The 22,941-nt window shown below is 59.1% G+C and overlaps 1 protein-coding gene across 4 annotated transcripts in view; it reads left to right on the top strand.

The window, feature by feature from the left end:
- VAV2 (vav guanine nucleotide exchange factor 2) overlaps positions 1–22,941 on the top strand; it is a 157,043-nt gene that overhangs the window by 128,858 nt on the left and 5,244 nt on the right. For 2 of the 4 annotated variants that reach the window (XM_033122758.1, XM_033122756.1), the window contains 16 exons: positions 1,160–1,246; positions 3,412–3,497; positions 4,209–4,341; positions 5,559–5,573; positions 6,572–6,681; positions 7,885–7,986; positions 8,373–8,461; positions 11,167–11,183; positions 11,924–11,945; positions 12,954–13,081; positions 14,384–14,458; positions 15,721–15,773; positions 16,173–16,289; positions 18,511–18,598; positions 19,818–19,941; positions 21,900–22,054. In XM_033122758.1, the coding sequence (XP_032978649.1) occupies positions 1,160–1,246; positions 3,412–3,497; positions 4,209–4,341; positions 5,559–5,573; positions 6,572–6,681; positions 7,885–7,986; positions 8,373–8,461; positions 11,167–11,183; positions 11,924–11,945; positions 12,954–13,081; positions 14,384–14,458; positions 15,721–15,773; positions 16,173–16,289; positions 18,511–18,598; positions 19,818–19,941; positions 21,900–22,054 (1,401 nt within the window). The remainder of the gene's footprint in view (positions 1–1,159; positions 1,247–3,411; positions 3,498–4,208; positions 4,342–5,558; positions 5,574–6,571; positions 6,682–7,884; positions 7,987–8,372; positions 8,462–11,166; positions 11,184–11,923; positions 11,946–12,953; positions 13,082–14,383; positions 14,459–15,720; positions 15,774–16,172; positions 16,290–18,510; positions 18,599–19,817; positions 19,942–21,899; positions 22,055–22,941) is intronic. The other 2 variants (XM_033122757.1, XM_033122759.1) reach the window with 1 other exon arrangement.

Below are 22,941 nucleotides of genomic sequence, written 5' to 3'. Positions count from 1 at the left end.
ACCCAGCCATGCCACCTCTCCCGTCCTCCCTCTGTCCGCAAAAGCCCACTGTGCAGGCACACTTCCTGATGGAGAGGTCAGCTCAAGTCACTTCCCTGGTCGGAAACCCTCTATGGCTCCCCACGCCCCCCGAGCCAGGCTCACCCCCCCTCACCCTGGCACGCTGTGTTTACCACAGTGCCCCAAATTCTAGGCAAGCGTGGCCACTCCCAGGCCCCTGAATGCACGCTGTCCTTTCCTGCCCCTGAGTGTTGGCTCCTTGTCACCTGGCTGCATCCTGCGCTTTCTCAGTCTCTGTAAAGTGGCACTTCCCTGGAGCAACACCCCGCTTTGGGTTTCTGATCCCCCGGTGCTCTTGTGTCTGTGCTGAGCGAGCTCTGAGCAGCCTTACGCTCGTGGAGAACTTCACTCCAAGTCGTGTGTGACCTGTGGCCTGTGCCACCGAGGCTGGAGAGGTGGGACAGCTTGCCAGGCCATCTTTTAACATTTCCGCCTTAGGATCTCACATTCTGCCCCGCCAGTGGGCGCCTTGTAGGAGCGGGCAGGGGTCACTGGAGGAAGGCTGGAACCAGCTCCCCTGTTGGCCCAGCTCAGGGACTCTACCCAAGGCAGCCTGTCCCCCTGCTGGGCAGGGTCAGTGCCACCTGTGTTGGTTCTTCAGAGGAGAGCTGGGTCCCCTGGCTCTCAGGTGGTGCTCGGTGCCCAGCCCAGCCACTCTGCCCTCTGGATTGCAGTGGGCACTGCCCCCTGGTGGCCAGCAGGAGGCTGCAGCGTGTGGACACCCGGACAAGCTGAGGGCTGCAGGTATCCACTTCCCAGAGCTGAGAAGTAGTCGTTCCAAGTCTAGTTGGCTGTTTTCCTCCTACTCTAACCTAGATCAGGTGGCAGCAGTTTGGCGTTCTTGGCCCACTGGTTGGGGTATGGTATGGGGTTCGTTTTATCTTTTCTTCCTTAGTTTCTTTATTTGTCAAGTGGGGGGTGACACTTGTCACCCCTTGTTGTTTGCAGAGCTGGTCAGCCGCCTCTGGTAGACGGACGGTTGAAGGTGCTTGGAAAATGCCCAGGCCTGGGCTGACGTGCGGCGGGGCTGGGGCCTGAGCCCTTCTCACCCCGCCCAGCACCCGCCTGCTAACCCCTCCCCACCCCGGTTGTTTTCAAGGACTTGGCAATGTACATAAATGAAGTGAAACGGGACAAAGAGACCCTAAAGAAAATCAGCGAATTCCAGAGTTCTATAGAGAACTTGGTAAGTGGCTGCTCGCCAAAGAGTGAAGATGAGCTATGACTACATGTACCTATTTTAGAAATTACTTTCATGATCTCAGTATCGAATCAGCGAAAGCGTGAACACACACTCCGTCTGGCCAGGTTGCGGGAGCATGTGCAGCGACCCCAAGTGCCCTGTGTTCACAGGCTGCCCGCGTGCTGAGCACCCCAGCCTCCCTCCCTGGCCTAGACCTAGGACTCTCTTGCGTCCAAGAGGAGAACATGGCTCCCAGGGGACATGAGGCTCTGCTCCGTGGACCCCTGGCCCACCTCATCTCCACGTCCCTAGGAGGCACAGTGCAGAGTGTTTGTCCACCTGCCCAGGAGCTGCCCTTGGCTTCTCCCCTCCCCTCGGCTTCTATCAGGCAGGGCTTATACCTCATGGGCCCCTCTCCCTGGTCCGTGAGAGGCTCATCCTTGGAGCATTGGGTGAGCCAGTGTGTCCTGCGGGGAGAACAACTGGGCCATCCAGGAAGCAGACACTTCCCCACTTGTGCCAGCCAGCACCGATATCTTGCAGACCTGCCAAATGTTTAAACCAGGGTTTCTCAACCTCGGCTCTTCGCATTTGGGGCCAGGTCGTTCTTTCTTGTGGGGTCTGTCCTGTGCATTGCAGGATGTTGAGCAGTACCCCTGGTCTCTGCCAGTGCCACCCCCACCTTTGGGGGGGCCCAGGAGGTGGTGATCAAATGTATCTCCAGACATCGCTAGATGTCCCCTGGGTACAGACTCTCTCCTGGTTGAGAACTGCTGGCTTATACCCAGACATTTTCACTCTGTGGGCCCTGAACTTGGCTGGGTCCTGATGAGTCTCTGTCAAGGTCAAGTCAACACAGAAGCTGTTTGCAAAGCAAGCTCCTGGATGCCTAGGCTGACACCTGGGGCCCGTTTGCCCATTCCTCATCCACCAGCGTTGGAAGAGCCCAAAGAAGTCACCTCTGCAAACATGTGACCTGGAAAACGCTCGTGATGTGTCGTCAAGTGAAGGAAAAAAGAAGTTCCCAGAAGCACTGGGATACACCCCAAGTGCAGAGGCGGTTCAGGGTGGGTGTGCCCCAGACTGTTAGTGGGGTGAGTGCCTGGCCGCCCTGGCTGTCGGGTTTCCCCTCACTGATCGTCAGAAGCCCTACGATAGACAGGCGTTGCTTTTGTAGCAGTCATTCGGGGGAATTTTAAGAACACTTTTACATGTGAGTCATACTTGTTCCTGAAATAACAAAAACAGAACAGCGATGGTGAACAGGTGTGCAGCGTTCCTGCGGGCCAGGCCGTGTTCGGCTCTGCATATTCTCCCGAACTCTACCACCCAGGTGGAGGTGGCGCTTTTGTTGCTGTCACTTTAGAGATGAGACACGGAGGCTTTGAGGGACTCTCTGAGCAGGACGCCCATCCCACCCTGTATTACACTGAAGCTGTTCTCTGAGTCTGGCCCCGGCGGCTTCTGGGAAATTCAGGGAACTCAGGAGAAGATGCTGAGAAGGTCCGTCATAGCGTCACATGGGCATGGCCTCCTTAGCGTCTTGGAGCGTCCCCTCCTGCCTGTCCTGTCTGCGTCGGCCGCACAGGAACGTGTCAAGAGACCATCTCTCTGCATCAAAGCTGAGGAGCCGAGATATAAACCAAACGGAAAATGAAAATGAAATCTCAGCAAACCAGAGAGCGGGTTTGATGGGCAACCTCTTCCTGTGGAAGAGGAGCTGTTGACAGGACCCCACGCCTCGCCCGCCAGCCCTCCATCTGATAAGCGCTCTTTGTTCCCTTTAATTTGGTTTCTCAGGGCTGGGCGTCTGCCTTTTCCTACCAGGCCCCTGCTCTGGGCACCACACCGCACTGGCCTGTTAACATGACCCCACCATGAATCGCTCTTTGTTCCCGTGGAGCTGTGGGGAGTCCGTGGTGGGGCAGGAGGTGGGGCAGGAGCCTCCTAGCCAGCCCCTCCCCTCCCCCCGGTCTTCTGCTCCCCACTTGCTCCGTGCACCAGCCGGGATCCACTGGGTTCATCTAAATTTGGTTTCCTCCTTTGGGTTCTGTGGGCATTGTCCCCCTTGGGTGTGTGCCCACCTGCCCTTTCTCCTGATTAGGTGCTGGGACAGTGGGGGTGCCGCTTTGGCATTGGGGCTAACGGCCTTCCCCCACCTTTCCCAGCAAGTGAAACTGGAGGAATTTGGGAGGCCGAAGATCGACGGGGAGCTGAAGGTCCGGTCCATAGTCAACCATACCAAGCAGGACAGGTGAGCAGAACGGTGGCCTGGGCCGGTGGCATGCAGCCTGGTCGGGCACCCTGCTCCCCACACGTCTGGAAACTGCTTTTCCTGTGGAAAGAGCTGCCCGCCCACTCGGCTTTTTGTTGGCTCCGTTTTAATTGCTTCCTTCCTGCTCCGCAAGAGCGTCGGCGAGCCATGTCCGCCAGTGGCTGCCATGGCCGTGGAGCTGTGCTGCCCGTGGCCGGCACCGCGCTGGGCAGAGGGTGCAGCCAGAGGCCCTGGCTGGCGAGCTCACAGGCTTCCTGCAGTTGAACAGACAGAATGGCTGCCAAATGACCAAGGGAGTGCCCAGGCGGGTGGTGGGGACAGCTCCAGCTGAGCTGGTGTGGCCACGGTTGTTCATTCTCCACGCACACCTACTGTGTGCGAGGCCTGGGGCCATGGCTGAGGTCACAGCAGATACGGGCCTGGGTCCCCGGGGCTCCCTGTCTAGTGAGGGATGGAACCCACTCAGGATGGAGCAGCCTCGGGGCAGGAGGCCAAGGAGGGTTTCCTGGAGGAGTTGTATCGGGGCAGCCGAGGACTGGCTGAGGGTCAGTGTTGGCGGAGGCAGAGGGCAGGGCTCGGAGCAGGCGCAGCCTTCCTGCTGCCCACCCAGGGGCACGTGTCTGCCCCGTGGCCCGGGAGCACAGTGCGCTGGCTGTGCTGACCGGCCCCCTGGCCGTGCTGTCGCGCCAGGTACTTGTTCCTGTTTGACAAGGTGGTCATCGTCTGCAAGAGGAAGGGCTACAGCTACGAGTTGAAGGAGATCATCGAGCTGCTCTTCCACAAGATGACCGACGACCCCATGAACAACAAGGACATCAAGAAGGTGGGTCCCGGCTTCCTGCTGGTGCCTGACGGCAGGGCCTGCGGAGGCGGGGCCACACCAGGCCAGGGGCCGGCGGTGACCCACCCAGCTGGTGGAGCCGTCGTGGGGTGGCCTTGGGAAGAGTGGAAGTCAGCCCGACCCTGACCGGGTGGGCTGCAGTGGGGACGGGCCTCCCTTGCTAGTCAGCCTCTTAACCCTGACTTCTGCAGAAGGCACGCCGGCTCTGTGCTGGGCCCAGCACTTCCCCGGCCTTTTATCTTTGAATCTTTCGTGGGAGCGGCACAGTCGGGATCACAGCTCCCCAGTGAGGAGACTGAGCCAAGGGGCTCAGCCAAGGCCTCCGGTGAGAGCCAGGCCTTAGACCTTGGCCACCTGACTCCCGCTCACATTGCCCCCGGCAGCAGGCAGGACTTCTGCCCCTCTCCACCGCTGCTTCCTTTGAAGTAGGGCTCTGGGAGGGCGTCACTGTGGCTTGACAGACTCTGCTGTCCCACCAGTGGGCTGTGACTGCTGGGGGTGGGGCCATGGCTGCTGGGGGTGGGGCTGTGGCTGCTGGGGGTGGGGCTCTGGTTGCTGGGGGTGGGGCCGTGGCGGCTGGGGGTGGGGCTGTGGCGGCTGGGGGTGGGGCTCTGGTTGCTGGGGGTGGGGCCGTGGCTGCTGGGGGTGGGGCTCTGGTTGCTGGGGGTGGGGCTCTGGTTGCTGGGGGTGGGGCCGTGGCTGCTGGGGGTGGGGCCATGGCTGCTGGGGGTGGGGCCATGGCTGCTGGGATGGGTTTGCTATGTCCTCTGGTTCAGTCCTGCTTTAGCAGAGCTTTTGCACTCTGAGCTATGTGCAGCTACTGTGTGTAGCCCTGGGCTAGGTGTGGGGGCCAGGAGCTCGTTATGCTAAAGATCGTAGACCCTAGACTTTGGAGCTTACAGTGTAGCATGCTGGTACCACCTGGAAGAGCTATGGGGGTGACCCACCCAACTCTGAAGTCCTACTGGGGCCCCCGAGGTGGTGACCTCAGGCCACTCCCCAGGCTCTGGGCTGAAGACTCAACCCCTGAGTCCCAGACCCGGCACCTTCCCTTTTGGGAGGAAGGCTCTGGGGGCCTCATCCCAGCGCACTTGGTAGTGGTCAGTGTCCTGGGCTGCAGTGCCCACCTCAGGGCTGGGCCGAGTCCCATAATGACCTCACTTCCCCTTTTGCTTTCCTCTCCTCATGCTTCCTCATAGTCTCATGGGAAAATGGTAAGCACCTGGCACCCTGGTCTCGCTGCCTTCCTTCACGTCAGCGCCCGATGCCAGCACTTCCTTCCTGAGCCGGGAGTGGAGTCCTGGGGGCCCTGGGTGGGCCTGAACAGGGGTCAACTCATGCCTTTCTTCTTCCTTCTTCCTCCTCTGGTCTCTTAATTATGACATGTGCATGATAAAAGATTTGCCTGGTACAGGAGAGTGGAAAGTGAAGGCTCCACCTTCCTGCCTGGCCCCCACCCCCTCCGTTGCCTAGGTGTTAAGGGCCACATGTCATTCCCGAGCCTGTCAGGGTGTTTTGTCTCACCGTGTGTCACCTCCACCTTTTCTCTGTTCTCCCCATCTCTCCCTCCCATCCTCCCTTCTCCCTCCTTTCTTTCCTTTTCCCTTCACCTATTCTAACAAATGGACTCAGACTTTCCAGACTTCTTCCTGGGCCCCTTTGAAAGCCCCAGAGATGGTTAGGCCTGGTGGGGGGCTGCGGGGTGCGGGGGAACAGCTGTGGCTGGCTTTGCTGTGGGCTTCCCAGACTCACGGCCTTCCCCTGCCTTATTTTATTTTCCTGTTGTTTCACTTCAGAGCAGTGAGTTTCTTTAGTGTTACATTTAGGAAGTGAAAGTGAGTGGGCCGGTGTCGTGGAAGCGCCCTGGGCGAGTTCCTGAACGTGGGCTCCCTGGGGACCCAGTTCAATAATTAGGGACAGTCCCGGCTGAACCGGTGGAGTTCAGTTGGGGACACACCTTGGAGAGGGTAGGAGAGGGGTCCCGGGACATCTTGTTAGACGGGTTTGCACATGCACACACACACGTGCACACACAGGCGCAGACACGCGCACACACGTGTACACAGAATGCACTGTACACATGCACACACATGTGCACACACAGGCACAGACACGCACACACGAGTACACACAAGTGCACCGTACACATGCACACGCATACATACATGTGCACACACAGCTAGTTGCCAGCGCGTCTCGTTTCCTCCTCCAGTGGTCCTACGGCTTCTATCTAATTCACCTACAAGGAAAGCAGGGCTTCCAGTTCTTCTGCAAGACAGAAGACATGAAGAGGAAATGGATGGAGCAATTTGAGATGGCCATGTGAGTCCAAGGATTGCAGCGGTGTGGGGGTTGGAAGCCCCGGGGGGATTTGGTCCAGGGACCCTCTCAGATGAGGGCTGGATCAGACACCCGGAGACTGAGATGGGCTCCGTCACCCCATCACCACCGTGTTGTCATCTTCGCGAGAGCACCCTCCCTGCCACAGCCTGTCCCAGGCAGCTCAGCGGACTGCTGCCCCGAGGCTCAGCCTGTCTGGCAGAGCAGTGAAGAGCCAGCATGGTCGTGGTGCCATATGGACTTAGGGTGACCCAGCTCCTCAGGGCCTTAGAAGCTGGTGTATTGTCACCTCTCTGAAGCCATACAGAGCTGTTTATCCATGAAATCTAGGAGGAGCCCCAATATGTCCAACAGAGAGAGGTGATCAGTGGGGTCCCCAGACATGTCAGACCTGGGGCCCAGAGTGGCAGGGTCTCTGTGCCATCAGGCTCTGCAGTCAGGAGGGCTGGGGGCCTCCGGGCAGGTGTGCTTACCTGCCTGGCCTTTTTTTCCCTGTGAAATGGAGATGAAAAGAGGGCCCAGGTTATGGGATTTTAGGGGAGGGTCAAATGGGATCCCGCCCAGACACATCGAAACAGACACGTCCACAGCCAGGCGGTGGACCATCTCCATTCTGCCCCTCGGTTTCCAGGGGTTGTCATTTTCTCCCCGACGTTCTCTTATGAACACTTGTGAGTATTCACCAAAGTTGAAAGGAAGTTATAGTAAACACACTCAGATTGCACCGTTAACATCTGGCCCTGCTTTCTTTGTCACATCCTACCCCACCCAGCCTTCGTGCCATCTGATGGTGGCTGTATTTATTTCTAAGTGAATTGCAGACATCAGGGCATGACCCCCTGAACACTTCATGGGTGCCTGTCGTGAACTCGAGTTCATTGTTTAGGTTTTTTCGTGTCTGGCCTGTAGACCATGAAATCTGAAGCGCACATCTGCTGAGTCTTGACAGGCACCTGCGTCTGCCCACACCTGCCACTTCCAGACCCTCGTCAAGACACAGCCCCGCACCCTCACCCAGGAGTTCTCTCACACCAGTGCAGTGGCTTGTTAACACAGACCCTCATTCTAGCCAGGTGTCGGGCAGACCCAGGCTGAGTCCTGGCCACCGACGCCCTGCTCAGCCTATTCCTGAGCCCGGCTGGTGTGGGGCTCGGGGCGTCTGATGCCCTCTTTCCCTCCTGTCAGGTCCAACATCAAGCCTGACAAAGCCAACGCCAATCACCACAGCTTCCAGATGTACACGTTCGACAAGACCACCAACTGCAGAGCCTGCAGGATGTTCCTCAGGTGGGGGCTTCCTGCCCCGGCCCCACCCGTTCCGCACCTCCCGGTCCCCAAGGGAGCCTGCTGCTGCAGGTGCCCTGTGTCCCCCATCACCACTGACCACCCCCCTCCGGCAGCCCTGGGCTGAGCCCCTCAGTGTCAGACCCAACCTGGGGGGAAGCGACTGTCCCCGTGGGTGCCCAGGGCCTGCTGTGTGGGGCGGCAGAGCAAGGCCAGGGCTGTCCTTCGGGAGAGCTACACCAGGCTGCATGTGGTGGCCGGGGTCCTGGAGGCCCTGAGCTCGGAGGGATGCGTGCTCTGGGGGGCAGGTGGCAAGGTGGGCCTGGTGGTCTTGGGCCCTGCCCACGGCCAGGGCAGCATCTGTCTCACCTGGGCCCTCCCCGGTGCAGGGGAACCTTCTACCAGGGGTACCTGTGCACCAAGTGTGGCGTTGGGGCGCACAAGGAGTGTCTGGAAGTGACACCTCCCTGCAAGATCAGTGAGTACCGCCTCGCCCTGCCTGTGAACACAAGCCTTGGGGGCTGGTCCTCGCGGCCACAGTCCCTAGCTAAGGGTCCCATTGCTCACACTGCCTTTTGCCACCCTCCTGGCCCTGCTGAGTTCGCACGTTCTCCTTTCCTATCGCGGTGACTCCGTTAGACAGGGAACAGATGAGGAAACTGAAGCTCAGAGAGGGGAGGACACCTGCCCTGGGTCACAGTGTCAAGGGGCCGGGGGCGGGGGGTGGAGGTCCCATGCCAAACCCTCCCTCCTAACTGCCACACTCCAGGGCTTTTCTCTGCCTCCTCCACATCCCCTGCTCATTCCAGTTGTAAGCTTTTAGAACCCATCCCAAATGGGCACAGAACGTTCTCGTCAGTTGCATGTAGGTTTCTGATTACCGAGACCCCTTACCCCCAGTTCTCCCACACCCAGAGAGGCCTGGCCCTCTCCAGCTATAGCCGCATTAGCAGATGGCTTACATGCACACATACGCACAGCACTTAGTGCTCCCATCTGTTGTGCCCATTTGTCAGAAGGGAAGCCTGAGGCTGGTGGGGAGGGGCTTGAGCCTGCCTGCTGGCACCAGGCTGCTGAGGCTCCTCTGAAACATCTTGGTTTGGGGAATGCCTTTGAAGTGGGCAGTGTCCATCCCAAAACACCTAGCTGGGCAGCCAAAAAGCCTGAGATGGTTCTGGAAGGTTCAGAGCCACTGCCTCGGGCAGGAGCTGGCTGAGTACTGGGTCTGGTGGGGAACAGCCCCCGAGGCTTCATTCTGAAGTGCAAGGGTCAGCTCTGCTCCCCATGCGTCACACGGGCGACTCAGATGCCCCCACATCCCTGTGAGACGGTGCTAACTGCGGTCCACACTCGGGGAAGCTGTGCTAAGAGAGGTGTTGACTCGCTCCAGGTAGGCAGAAAAACGCATCAGGCCTGCGTGTCACACCGACACCACCTCCAAGAATAGAAGATTCTGTCAATTCCCCATTGACTGAATGCTGGCCCAGTACCCTGATCAGGGAGGAGGCCCCCACACGTCAGCCCAGACCCCCTCGTCCTCACCACAGGCCCTTTGTAGCCCACTCCTGGCGAGTCAGGATCCAGCAGCCCCTCCAGTCTCCTCCGGGCTAGAAGACAGCAGGCACCCACTGGCCCAACGAGCCTTTTGAGCTTTGTCATTCCATACTGCCCTCTTGTGGCCATACACCCCTCACACTGGGCGACTAGACACTTCATTTCTTTTGGCATTGTTTGTTCTGATCCTAAAAGTAACATACTTACTTATCAAAAATTTGGAAGAAAAAAAAGAAGAAATGAAACGAAGAAAATAAGTATCCCCATGAATTTTTTAAGAGGTAACCGAAGGTAATATTTTGGTATAGTTTCTTGTTTAAACAGTGTTTCTGGGTCCCCCCCCCCCATTATTAAATACCATATCCGGTAGAAAATTTAGAAAATGTAGAGAAGAGCAGAGGGGATAAAAATACTTGCTGTTGGCCAATACACACCCTTCCTTCCTTTTTGCAAACACACACGCCCACCCACCCAATCTCTTTGTTTTTGTGGTTTTCATTATGTGTGCAACTGGGATCTTTCCAGATGGGCCATTTCATATCTTTTGAAAGCCAGTTACCATGAGCACCGTCCCATGTCATTAAAGCCCGTGTGGGTACCTGGTTTTATTTTAAGGAGCCTGTGGCTCCCCCAAGGGCATTTGCTTGGTTCGCTTTCTTGTCTGTCTGCTGAGGAGGTTGTCCTGCCCCAGTCACTTCTGGCCGTTTTTCTCTGGAGAATTCCAAGCTGCTTTCTCTCCCATGCCATGCTCTCATCTTTCATTTTGGGCTCTGCCAGTGACCCCGGCCAAAGCGGGTTTAACTGTTTGCTGCCCTTGGACAGCAAGGATGTCCCAACAAGCCTCTCCCTTTGGGAGCCACTGTCAGAGCAAAGCCTTCCATGTGGGTACCAGCTGCACTGTCTGGCCCTTCCTGCCCGGTGCCCACCAAGGCCATAACCTGTTCTGCAGGCTCCGTGGGATACTTGTGTCTGCCCAAAGAAGTCTGCACGGTTTGTGTTAGATGGTGTTGAGGTCACGTCAGCCACACGTTTGCTGTGTAGTCCGTGCTTTGTTCAGTGGTGAGGTGGCAGACCAGCTTGCAGGTGGCTGGGGCCCAGCCTGGCACTGCGTCCTCCCCTCTGGGCATTCCAGGCAGGTGGAAAGAATCTGCCTTACATCCGACAAGCTGCGGTGCCCCGTGTCCTTGAGCATCCTGGTGCCTGTGTGTCTGAGATGAGGATGTTAACAGGTAACGTGGGTACCAGCCCCTGCTTGTCGTTTGCCCACGGCAGGCATCACTAATCAATTGTGGAAACCTTCCCTTAGAGCGCAGGTTTTGTCCCGTGAGCAGGTAGCTGCTGCCACTGGAACAGAGCTGGCACGCATGGAAACCGTCTGGTCTCACACCCTGTCTGTGTTCTCTCGGGGCCCCTAATACCGGAGTTCAGAATTTGCTGTCAGAAGTGATTATGAGACTTTCACAGTCATCAGCTATGTGTGTCCACAGCCTATGTCTGCCACGAACGGCCGCCAGACTCACCACATGTACACTCTAGCACACCCAGCGGCCTCCAGCCATGCAGGCGACAGCCGACTGGTCCTTGGTGCTAGTGGCTTGTTCTCTAAGGCCTGATGTGTTTCTTTTTCAGGTTCACCTGCAGACCTGGTGAGTCCGCCAGACTCTTCTCTTCTGCTGCCCTGCCCCCCATAGGCCCTGTGCGCCCCGAGCCAAACAGCCACTGTGGTCATGAGGGCCCTGATGCCTCCTGACCTGCCCCGGCTGCCTGTCCACTCTGCTTGCCCACGGCAGTGGGTACCCAGCTTTGTATCTGCCCACCTGTGCTCCATCCTGATTTGGCTTAGAGCCTTCTGTGTAGCTGACTTGGGGGTTGAGTCCCTGAAATCACTTTTAGGATGTGGACGTTGTCTTTTCCTAGCTGTGGGGTCCAGTCAGATTAACCACTTAAAGGGCACTTTCTAGGCCCCGTTTGGGGTGTAAAGATGCCCTTATGGTGGAGGGAAGACATACGGCATCTAGTTGTATGCAGCAGGATGTGGCCCAGACAAAGACGACAAAGCCCAGGCTCAGAGCAGAGAGGCCCCAGGGCGGGGGTAGTCAGGGCAGGCTTCCTGGAGAAGGTGGAAGATAATGGTGAGGGGTGGGAGAGGGAAGGGGACGGATGTCTCAGGGCCGTGGAGGAGCACAAAGGTGGAAGATACGGTAAAAATAGCGGGAGGGTGTCATCAAGGGAAACTGTCGCGAAGGCCTGTGGGAGTCCAGGACATGTCCCTCTCCTCCCCTGCTTCTTACCTTGACCCTTCTATCTCGGGGTGTGTGCGGTGGGGAGGATGTCGGATGCTTGGGCAGCCTTCCCTCATCACTGTTGTCTGTCCTTGCTCTCACAGGACGCCTCTGGAGCAGGACCGGGTGAGTCTGCGGGCCTGGGACCCTCTCCGCGATCGTCTGTGTCAGCGGTCACCCTGGGAGCCGAGCCTGGGTCCGGTCACAGTGACCACTCAGCTTTTCCCAGCCTTGTTGGCTCCAGCCTCCCACCATGAGTGCTGTCCTCCAGCGCCATTTCCCTCCCGCTTACACAGCTACCTTCCCCGGGACCTTTCTTAGTATCTGATGGCACAGCCCCGGGCGTGGGGACAGGGCCAGCCCGCAGAGGGTCGGTGTCCTTTCAGCCCAGGGGGAGGCCCTGAGCTGCACCCAGAGACCCTGAGCAGAGGGAGCATAAAAACGCTGCTGCTGTCACTGTACTATTTCCTGTCTCCTCGCTTCCCCCGCTCTGTGTTACATCGAAGGAACGTGGCTTTTAAATGTTGAGAATTGAAAGCATCGTGTGGGAAGAAATTTCAGTGCAGTCCGGTAGTGACAAGCATCCAGACCTAGTCATGGGAAAACAAGACCCCAAACCACGCTGCTGCCCCTGGGACACCAGGCCTGGCACATGCAGGCCCAGGCGGGGTGGCCGGGCCGGAGCAGGGCTCCATCTAGGAGCAGCCTGCGTGATCTTGGGGGGCTCAGTCAGGACCCCCAGTTCAGCCTCAGAGCTGCCCTGGACCAGCTGTATGACCTTGGCAAGTCCCTGGGCCTGGCTGACCTCTGGCCCCGTCTCTAACATGAGGGTACCCCATATCCTGCTGCCCATGGCCGACTGTCAGGCACAGGTTTGAAAGGCGTTTGGGAGAAAGTATGAAGTGCCAATTAATACGTTGTGATTACCACCATGACACTGAATCTGTAAATCACATAACAGAGGGGCACGGGAGTCTTGGGAAGAATCTGAGAAGGGGCCCTATAGGCACCTGTCCTCTCGCCCACATGCTCCCGGGGGTCTGATAAGGGCCAGGAAGGCCAGGCTCAGCAACAGGGCAGGCTGCTGCCAGGACGAAGTCACGGAGCCACCTCCTCCTGCCCTGTCCTCCACAGGTCCTAAGATGGTGGCTGTGCAGAATTACCATGGCAACCCTGCTCCCCCGGGGAAGCCGGTGCTGACCTTCCAGACGGGCGACGTGATCGAGCTACTGAGAGGGGACCCTGAGTCTCAGTGGTGGGAGGTGGGTCCTGGGGCCCGGAAGGTGGAGGCCCAGGCTCTTCCTCGACCCCACCCCCAGGGCAGAAGCACAGAGTCCTACACCCTCAGGCAGGGGCTGATTTGGGGGTGAGACCATCAGGGGTGGAGAGAAGAGGGTGTGAGCAAGGCCTAGAGTTCCGCTGTGGCATGGATTCCGGAGTCCCCAGTCTCCTTTCTTGGGGCATTAGCTTTGACCTTTATGCCCAAAGTGGTGGTAGGGAACGCAGGCCCCTTCACGGAGGCTGCCCTCCTGGCGTCCAGTCTGCCTTCTGCATACCCCCCCAAGGCTCTCCCTCCTCCACTCTATGCCTACCACCCTCCCCACCCTGCCCCAGTTCAGTACCATCGTGGCATCATGCCCACCCAGCCCTGGGGGACACCATCACTGAGACCTCACCTGCCATCTTCCCCCAGGAGACCCCGTCTGCTGGAGGGGAGGCAACGGCAACGTCAGTGTGTTGGTTTACGGTTCTGAGCCGTGAAACTTACTGTTCCGTTTATAAGGCCTGAAAAGGTGGAGCTTTTGATGCCCACACATCCCTGGGCATTGCTGCCAAGCGCCTGTGCTCAAGGGAGCCCTGAGGGGTCGCTCCCGGGGCGACCTGCTCAGAGCAGACGGTAGAGCAGAACGGTCCTTACGTCTGGTGCAGTTACTGTCATTGTTGGGTGGTGGTGCTCGTCGGTGCACACTGAGGCATTTGTTGTGCCCGGCCATGCCTTCACTTGACTGGAGACGCACAAGGTGCAAAGCGTGTCTGCGGTCCTGACCCCCACCACCCAGACTCCCTCCCCAGGTGCGACCAGGGCCATCAGTTGGGTGGTCTTGCCAAGACGCTTTGCTGATGAGAAAGGATGGCTGAGCAGGAGCTGAGGAGGGCATACTATAGTGAGGCGCCTCCTGGCAGAGCGAACGCGGCAAGCGCAGGCCGAGCCCCAGCCCAGACCCTTCCAGAGAGGTTCTGCGTGCCCCTCTGGTGTGAGAAGGGCCGGTGTAGACATGAGAGAACAGCAGCCGGCACATGGGGCTGTAGTCATGTGACTTCTTTGGGCCTCAGTGTTCTCATCTGAGAAGTGGGGATGGACCTCACCTTTCTGCCCAAAGTGGAGATAAGGTCCTCTGAGGTCACAGCAGGGAGGTTGTCCTATCACACACTTCTTAGGAACTGCCCTTATCCTGTCCTTAGGAAACTGAGCGCACACAAAAATGCTACCCCCAACTCCCACTCCCACTGTCATTGGCCAGGCCAGGCCCCCGCTGGCCTTGACCATCTCTGCCTTCTTCCAGGGTCGGCTGATGCAAACCAGGAAGTCAGGCTACTTTCCCAGTGTGTCTGTGAAGCCCTGCCCTGTGGATGGAAGGGTGAGTGCTTGCACAGAAGCTTCTGGAGCACAGTGGCTGGGGTGCCAAGGGTGCAGGTTGCCAAGGGCTGTCCCCCTCACTTGGTATGTCCTTGCTAATGGCCATTGTCAGCTTGCCCCAGAGCAGGGGTTGTGCCCCGAAGGAAGATGGATGGGGGCCAAGGTGCCCTCCTGTGTGAAGGACTCGACCAGTTGGGGGCTGCATTTCATCCTGGTGTTAAAAATACAAAAACGGCCATCTCTGCAGCAGTTGTGATAGACTGAAGACCAGCTGCCTTCCTCCAAATTGCAGGGACTCTGAGTCTTCTCAGACTGTTATATAGCCCAGGGAGGAGCGAGCTCCCCCAGATGTAGGCATTCAGAGCCAGACTTTCTGATACTAGAAAAAGGACAGCATGGCGTTTCTTTCATGCAAGTGGCCTGGAGCACGTTCTCGTCTGTGACAAAAGCATCAAGCAGGGAGCCTTGAATAAATTGAATCACCCTCTCCTCACACAAAAAAGAAAAGCTAAAAGTGAAAATTCTCCCAAAGGAGTGGGAGACGTGTCCCCGACACCCGGAGCCCTGGCCCCCAGCGGGTCCCCCGGCCTCTGGCCCCATCTGCCCTGCACGCTGCTTCTGTGCCGTCCCCTTGCCCAGGTGAAGGAGGACATGCTAAAACACTTAGGGCTTTTGGACAGTCTTTGCTGACAGGTCAAGGGGCCCAGACAGCAGAGGAGGACCGTGTCACTGATACACCCGGTGGTCGGGGCAGGTCCCTTCCTATTCCAGTCCTCAGTTTCCCCATCTGCGCGGCAAATGGCTGGAGAGGGAATAAGGAGGCCGGGGGGGCTCTGGCCAGGGAGGCTGCCCTGAGGGTCTCGTCTCCGCACTGCAAGGCCAGCTGCCTGCCGGCGGCTGCCCCCTGAGACCACGCGGCCAAACGCCTGCCCAGGGGCCGTGGGCCTGTCTGCTGCAAAAAGCTATAGGGTGAGCCCCTGTCCACTGCTGAGAGATTCCTGCAAACTTTGGTCGCTCCCCTTCTGGGGGTTAGGTGCACTGTTAGTTGGTGTTTACTCATTCATTCATTCACTCATTCATTCATTCATTCATTCAGTCAAACCTACTGAGCATCCACTCAGAGGTGGTGAGTCCTGGCTGCTACCCTCAGGGACTTTGCAGTCCAGTGGCTCCATGGTTGGGTCATTGCTGACAAACCCCCTCTGGCCCCCACTCTGTGGACAGCCCCTGGGGGACGTTAACCTGGATGTTCTCTTTTGCCAGCCGCCCATCGGCCGGCCGCCGTCCCGGGAGATCGACTACACTGCCTACCCCTGGTGAGTGGGGTCTCAGCGTCCCCGGGCGGGCGGAGCCCCGCTGCCCCAGCCACCTGGTCCTTCCTCCGCCCCAAATTGCAGGAGCCTGGGGGATTGTCTCCACACCCAGGCAGCTGTTTCCTCTTTGCTAGACAGCTCACCAGGTTGGAACACTTGGGAAGACGAAGCCCTTTTTTTACACGATCTTAATTGAGATTCGTGGTCCACAATATACTGTGTGCTCACAGGAGATGCCCCTCCAAGCTCCTCCGGACCCCACCCACTGTTTGCCCCTCCTCTAGGGGCGTGGCCTCATTTCCTAATCAGGTCATATGCAGATTAGAGCTGTTGGCCCCGGGTCTGGATGCTGTCACAGGCGTTGTCAGTGGCACAACCCTCATGTCCTCCCGGTCCCTCTAGGTTTGCAGGCAACATGGAGAGGCAGCAGACAGACAACCTGCTCAAATCCCACGCCAGCGGGACCTACCTGATCCGGGAGCGGCCGGCTGAGGCTGAGCGCTTCGCCATAAGCATCAAGTATGTGTGACGCAGGGGCCCAGGGGTTCCCCAGTGCTGTTCTGAACCTCAGAGCCCATGTCCCTCCATGTCCTAGGCTTGTTGGGTTGGGGGTGGCCATCGCATATATTGCCCAAACGGGGACACTTCTGAGATGACAGGCATCCATGGGTCTACACAGTATAGCTGGCCTGGGACCTGTGTGAACAGCCCACAGCTGCTGTGGGCTTGGTTGTCATTCTCAGGTCGTGGGACCAGACACGCTCAGGCAGCAGAGCGGGGCAGGGATACCATGAGGAGTCAGGGACCTCCCAGCAGCCCCTCAGCTGGGCCTTGGAAAGCACAGGAAAGTCACACTGCTGCCATCTTGCAGCCTCAGACGATGACCTTCAGTGTAGGTGTCCTGCCCAGAAGCTGCCCCCTCATGCGTCTGCTGTCACTTCAAGAGACAGAATCTGATTGGTGGATGGTCACCACTGGCATAAGATGCCCACTGGACAGGAGTCTTGGGCCAGTAAATAGAGGGTTCTGGTCGGCCGTCCCCTTGATGGAGTCCAGAGCCCCTGGCAGGGTGGCCTGTGTCCAGGGAAGGCCACCGCTGGTCTGTGGGTGGGGCAGGCCCTGTGACCAGGCCACCAGGCACCTGCAGTGCTTCAGCCTGGGTGTTTCTGGTTGCACATAGCAGAAGCCAACAGGAGGGGCCAGTGAGGGCATTTCTGTGGGATGTAGGAGCTCCTCACGGCCCTCAGGGCAGGCATGTGCTGGGCTCAGCAGGGCTGCATCCCGTCCCTGAACACTCAGCCACTCCCACCCCTCATCCCAGCGGTACAGTTGTGCTGCTCTCCTGTACCACTTTCCACCACGTCTGCATCCAATGTGGGCTGAAAGTATGGCAGCCACCCCAGCCGCCGGGTGCCGTCTTGGCCCCAGCACAGGCAGTCGGCCAGCATGTCTGCATGTGTGTGCATGTGTGTGAATCTTCCGTCCCCTGTCTAAATTACTGGGGAGGTCTGCAGGTGGACACCCCCGAGTCACCCAGGCCCAGGGCCCCACTGTACAAAATGGCTGCCGAAGGATCCTGGGGTGGGAGCGGTGGAGGATGGTGTCTAGGGAACTAGAAGGAGCGGGAACCCGGGGTGAGCCTCTGCCCCCAGGGAGGCAAACACTGCCAGGGTTCCCACAGCCTTTCCAAGAGACCCCATAAACATTTGGGACCTGAAACAAATACACTGGCTCTAAAATACAAAAGCAAATGCCAACATTGATGGTGACAGATGTCCAGTGAAATTTACTGGACTTGCCCTGGGTCACCTGGTACGCAGGACCTACTCGAGCAGAGGTCAGTGGTACCTTTGCTGGGCGGCGGGGAGCATCATAAGGTGTGTGACACATTGTGGGTGGGGCCGCCCTCAGGGACCATCTCAGTGGAGCGTGGGCCGTGGGGGCAGCTCTGTGGTGGAGGCATCGCTCGCCTGCTGGGAACACTCAGCACCTCTGTGTGTCTGGCCTGCAGGGCTCCCGAGTGGGGCTCGGATGCACCTTGCCCATGGAGCTGGGGGTGGGGCTGAGCACACCGAGCTCACTTTCATCCAGGAAAAGCAGAGTGGGTGTTCTACAAAGGCCCCCACGGAAGAGGGTTCGAATTCTTTAACCACTGTTTATTCCACTGACTGGTTTCTAGAGTCAAACCAACCTTGCATTCCTCGAATGTCCCATTTGGCTGTGGTGTAAACTCCTTTCTATATGTTTGGTGTGGTGGTTGTAGGTGTAGAGGCAGATTCAGTTTGCCAATAATAATTTGTTGAAGGTTTTTACATCTCTAGTCGTAAAGAATGTTGAGGTGTCCGTTGATTTACACACCAAGCTGTGAAGGCTTCACCCAGCTGTGGGGAAGGGGAGGGGCCAGACGTTCCCAGTGCAGAGAAGAAAATGAGCCAGGAAGTGTCTGGATGGACGAGAGGTGTGGGGCTTCGAGCCTGAGGTCTTGCAGGCTGACCCAGCCAGGAGTTTGGGCTTCAGACAGGCAAGGGGACCGAGGATGGATAGACAGGCAGGAGGAGACAGGCCCAGGCTGGGGTGGGACAGAAGGGCTGGGGGTGGGGAAGGCCAGAAGGGAATAGCCATCGGAGCAGGAGGTGTGAGCTCAGGGCGGGGTCTTTGTTCCTGCGCATGTACTGAGCCCGAGGGGCTGGGGGACGCCGTGACCGCATAGTGACGTCCGAGGCCCGTGCTCTTTGTCCAGGTTCAACGACGAGGTGAAGCACATCAAGGTGGTGGAGAAGGACAGCTGGATCCACATCACAGAAGCAAAGAAATTTGAAAACCTCTTGGTACGTGATTCCATGGCTCCTGCTGGCCTGGCCCCGAGGGTGGGAGGAGAGCCCAGGCCTCCACCGCTGCACACTGAGGGGGTGGGGCCTCCTGCACCCGGCTCCCTGCAGATCAGACTTGCAGGGGGGTTCCCTACAGCTGGGCCTGGGGCCACTTCCAGGGGGAGTGAGTCTTCCCAGCATGGGAGGGAGCCAAGGAAATGGGTTTGTAGGACACCTTGGGACAGTTAGGGCCTCTTCGCAGCCCTCTGAGTCCAGACTGTGCCCCAACCCCGCCAAAGGGCCAGGTGGGTTGACTGGTGGACACTGATAGGGAGGGCCCAGCCGCCCTGGCCACTGGCACCACAGCAGCCCGTTCCTGCCGGTCCTCCCACCAGAGCCAGAAACTATGGCCCAGTGAGGCTCCGACCAGGTCCTGGCATTTACCAGCCTCACCAAAGGGGGTGCTGTCCCAACAGCCCCCCTCCCCCCAGGTACCCATCTCCCCCACATGTCCCTCCAGCATCTGCCTCCTAGCCCAGCCAGAATGCAGGTAAAGACATAGTCCTTCTTCAGATGATTTTAAAATTAGAACCATTATTTATTTCTTACAAGAGGTCCGTGTACTGAGAACATCTGACCAGAGCGTCTGAGCTCTGAGAAGCCCCCCTGTGGCCAGAGAAAAGCACAAAGTAAAAGTATCCACAATCTCCCCCCACCCACCCCCCCAAGAAAACCAGTGTTGACCCTTGAGGGTGTATCCTCTAAGGATTCTCAGGTGTGTACCTTTTTCAAACCAAACCCCTGGCTGCACTGCTTGTCGTCGGAACAAACATCCGCCGTCGGACTAACCGTCCCCTCCTCCCGCTGGTGCCTGCACAGGCTTTGGTCCCCCAGATATGCTGTTGTTTCTTTTCCCGGCCTTGGCCATGGGGTGGGGGGATTCCCGCTTTTCTCCGTTACAGGGTTTTACAGGGAGCATGGTGTTCCCTCAATCTCAGCATTCTTCCCTGATTTGTCCTTTAGAAACGTTTAGGAGAGAAATCACTGGATCAGAGTCGTAGCCATACTGATCACCCACCCTGGGCCAAGTTCCGGGATGGGTGGTAGGAGGGGAGTTTTGGGGGTCAAGGACAGGAGTCCCCATGTGGACCTGAGGAGGTGGGAGAGGGAGGCCTGGGCGCCTGGGAGGACTTCCTGGAGGTGACGACAGCCGTCAGTGAGCATGTGTGTCCTGCAGGAGTTGGTGGAGTACTACCAGTGCCACTCACTCAAGGAGAGCTTCAAGCAGCTGGACACCACACTCAAGTACCCCTACAAGTCTCGGGAACGCGCGGCCTCCAGGGCTTCCAGCCGGTCCCCAGGTAATGCCCACACCCACCTGGCACACCAGTGCCCACCTGGAGGTGTCTCTTCCATCTTGCTTCCCACCTCCCAGCTGCCCTGGAGGAAGGCTTTCTGTGGGCTGCACTGACCTAGGCCAGGAGCCCCTTCCCCAGCCTGCCCCTGGGAGCAGCGGCCCAGACCCCCAGCCTGTCCCCCGCCCGACCTATGGTGCCCTGGTGGTCCCAGGTGACAGGCGGGGAATGTCGGCTCTGAATTACTGCTCCAAGTCTTGCCTTTGCCCAGAGGTCAACGTGGGGAGAGAACAGGGCAGGTCCCCGCTGTCCTCAGATCCCACCCTGTGCCCCAGCCGCCTAGGGGCCTCCACTTTGAGGGAGCCACACCCAGCACCTCTGTTTGCAAATGAGGGACCCCATGGCGCAGGCCAGGCGGCCACCTCGAGTCGGGCAGGGTGGGCCCAGCGTGTTTAGCATCCAGCCCATGACTGTCCCCTGAGCCACCCTGCTTCCTTTAGCCTACAGGGGACTGCAGAACCGTGGGTCCCACCCGGGCACAGTAGGCCAGGAGTGGAAAGATGGGCTTTTAGTGAGCACCTACTGTGTGTTGGGCGAGGGGCTAGGCTCTTGCCACGTGTCAGTCCTCATGCAAGCCGCCCCCGGGAGGAGATGGTCCTGATTTGCTCTCCAGGAAACGTAGAGAGGTGGAGTTAGAGCAGCTCAGAAGTGGTCGAGCTGCCCCTGTGCCCAGGTGGGCCTCAGAGCCCACACTGCCGCCGGCCCCTCCTGGCCCCTGAGCAGGGTCTGGGCCCCGTCCCTGCTGCCTGCAACTGTGCCTACCTCCGCCCCCCTTTCACGTTCTCTCTCACCTCTTTGCAGCTTCCTGCGCTTCCTACAACTTTTCTTTTCTCAGTCCTCAGGGCCTCAGCTTTGCTTCTCAGGGCTCCTCCGCTCCCTTCTGGTCAGGTACCGCTGCCCTCGGCGCGTGGGGGGGCCGGCCTGCTGCCAGCTGCCTGGCAGGCCTGGCACGGGGCTGCCCACTGGTCCACAGCCCCTGCCTGAAGGTGTCCACAGCTGCCTGCAGCCTGGTGCCAGCGGGGGTGGAGGGGAGCGGGCCGGGGAAGGAAGTGACCCGGAGGGCAGGAGGGGCTGCTGCTGGTACCTGAGGATGCAGTCAGGCGTGGCGCTGCCCTGCCCACTGCTGTCACCTCTCTGACATGCTCACCCCACGGCCACCCCCCAGCTTGGCCGTCACTGTCCCTCATTGCTCAGTGAGACCTTTGTCTCTGGTAGCGGCAGAGCCAGGCGGCCCCCCTCGGGGCCCACTCAGCGGCTGTAGGAGTTGTGGCACATGGGTGCAGGGGTCTCGTTGGCCCTGACCGCACTGCCCTCCGCTGCCAGAGTCAGAGCCTTTCCCGGCAGCTGTGTGTGTGTTTCCCCCTCCGTCATGGTCATTGTCACCTATCCATCGGGGCTCCTGGGTCCCAGGCCGAGCTGGTCCAGCTGGGTTTCCAGTTCGTTTGGGGATCTGAAACTGGGGTCGTGAGGGAAGTTGGGCCCCATGTCCTGGGGTCCCATTGCAGGCTCTGTCAAATTGAGGGCTGGGGGCTGGACAGCTGTCACTCAGCCGTCCACTGGCCATGTGACACCTGTGCACCAGGCACACGGCAAAGCCTCGCAGGAGCTCTAATGGTCCGAGTGCTGGCATCTGCTCTTGTCCCCATGGACATGCTCATTGCCTGCGACGGCCCCCAGTGTGGGTGGTGACCGCTCTGACCCCCTTCATGGGGCAACTCAGATAGACCATGAGCCCTAGTTTGTGCTCCTACAGAGGAGTGAGGGGTCCTGGGGTTGGGGCCCAGTCTGTCTCCACCCTGGGCACAGGACCAGGCATTGGGACAGAGACCCAGCTGGGCCCCAGGGCCCCCCCAGCCCTGGCTGAGCCTCACCGGGTAGCTCTGTGACGCCCATTCCCCCAACAGTGTTCACGCCCCGTGTCATCGGCACGGCCGTGGCCAGGTACAACTTTGCCGCCCGGGACATGCGCGAGCTCTCACTGCGGGAAGGCGACGTGGTGAAGATCTACAGCCGCGTTGGCGGGGACCAGGGCTGGTGGCGGGGCGAGACGAATGGACGGGTGAGTGGGGCTGGCCCCGACCCCACGCCCCCCCATGCAGAGAGCCGCTTAGCGGGCGGGCCTCCCGGCTCGGACCTGGCTGGACCTGGCCCAGCTCAGCTGGCTGGCAGCGCAGCACAGCCCCGCCACCCCCGACTGTGCCACAGACCTGAGCTTCCTGGGCTGGCTCTGATCCAGGCCCATCTGACCCCGCATGTGTACCTGGCCCTCTTCTGTGGTCCTCATGGCCACTGCAAGGGGACAGGTTAGCCTACAGTATTCAAGTCACTTGCATGTACCCAATCCTTCTGCAGGCAGGGAGGCCCCAGGACTAAGAGTAGGTGGCCTTGCGGGGCGCTTGCTGCCATATTCCAAGGCCCCGTGTCCATCCTGGTGCAACGGGAAGGCACACAGTGCATCCCCACCCGCCCTGTTCCTTCACACTCTTCCTAAGCACTCTGGTCGTCCTGCCCACCATGCGATCCTGTATCACTCCATGGCCCCGTGCCCCAGTACCCAGTCTGCACCCCCTGGCTTTGACCCAGTTCTCTCTGTGCCCACACAACAGGGGACCATATGTCCATGTGCCGCCCACTGGGAAATGTCCACCTGTCCTTAGGGCTGCAACTGTCCACATGCGGGCGCACAGGGCTGCGGAGTGCCGGCCAGCCTTGGCTCCCGGGGCTCAGCGTTCCACTGCCAGGTGGAGGGAGCCCATCTGCCTCCTCGTAGCACAGTGCTCCCCTTGGAGGCCCTCCGGCCTCATCCGTTCTCCACCCGACAGCCCTTCAGACGCACGAGGCCACTGAGTCCCAGGCAGTCGACAGAGGGCTGAGACCACCGACCTTCCAAGGGGTCCTTGGGACGCCAGCACTGCGGGCTTGGGGCTGTGACTTAAAGCCCGTGCC

This window comes from Rhinolophus ferrumequinum, chromosome 12 (assembly GCF_004115265.2).
Source record: "Rhinolophus ferrumequinum isolate MPI-CBG mRhiFer1 chromosome 12, mRhiFer1_v1.p, whole genome shotgun sequence".
Taxonomy (NCBI): Eukaryota; Metazoa; Chordata; class Mammalia; order Chiroptera; family Rhinolophidae; genus Rhinolophus; species Rhinolophus ferrumequinum.
This window is presented reverse-complemented; position numbering and strand designations above follow the sequence as displayed.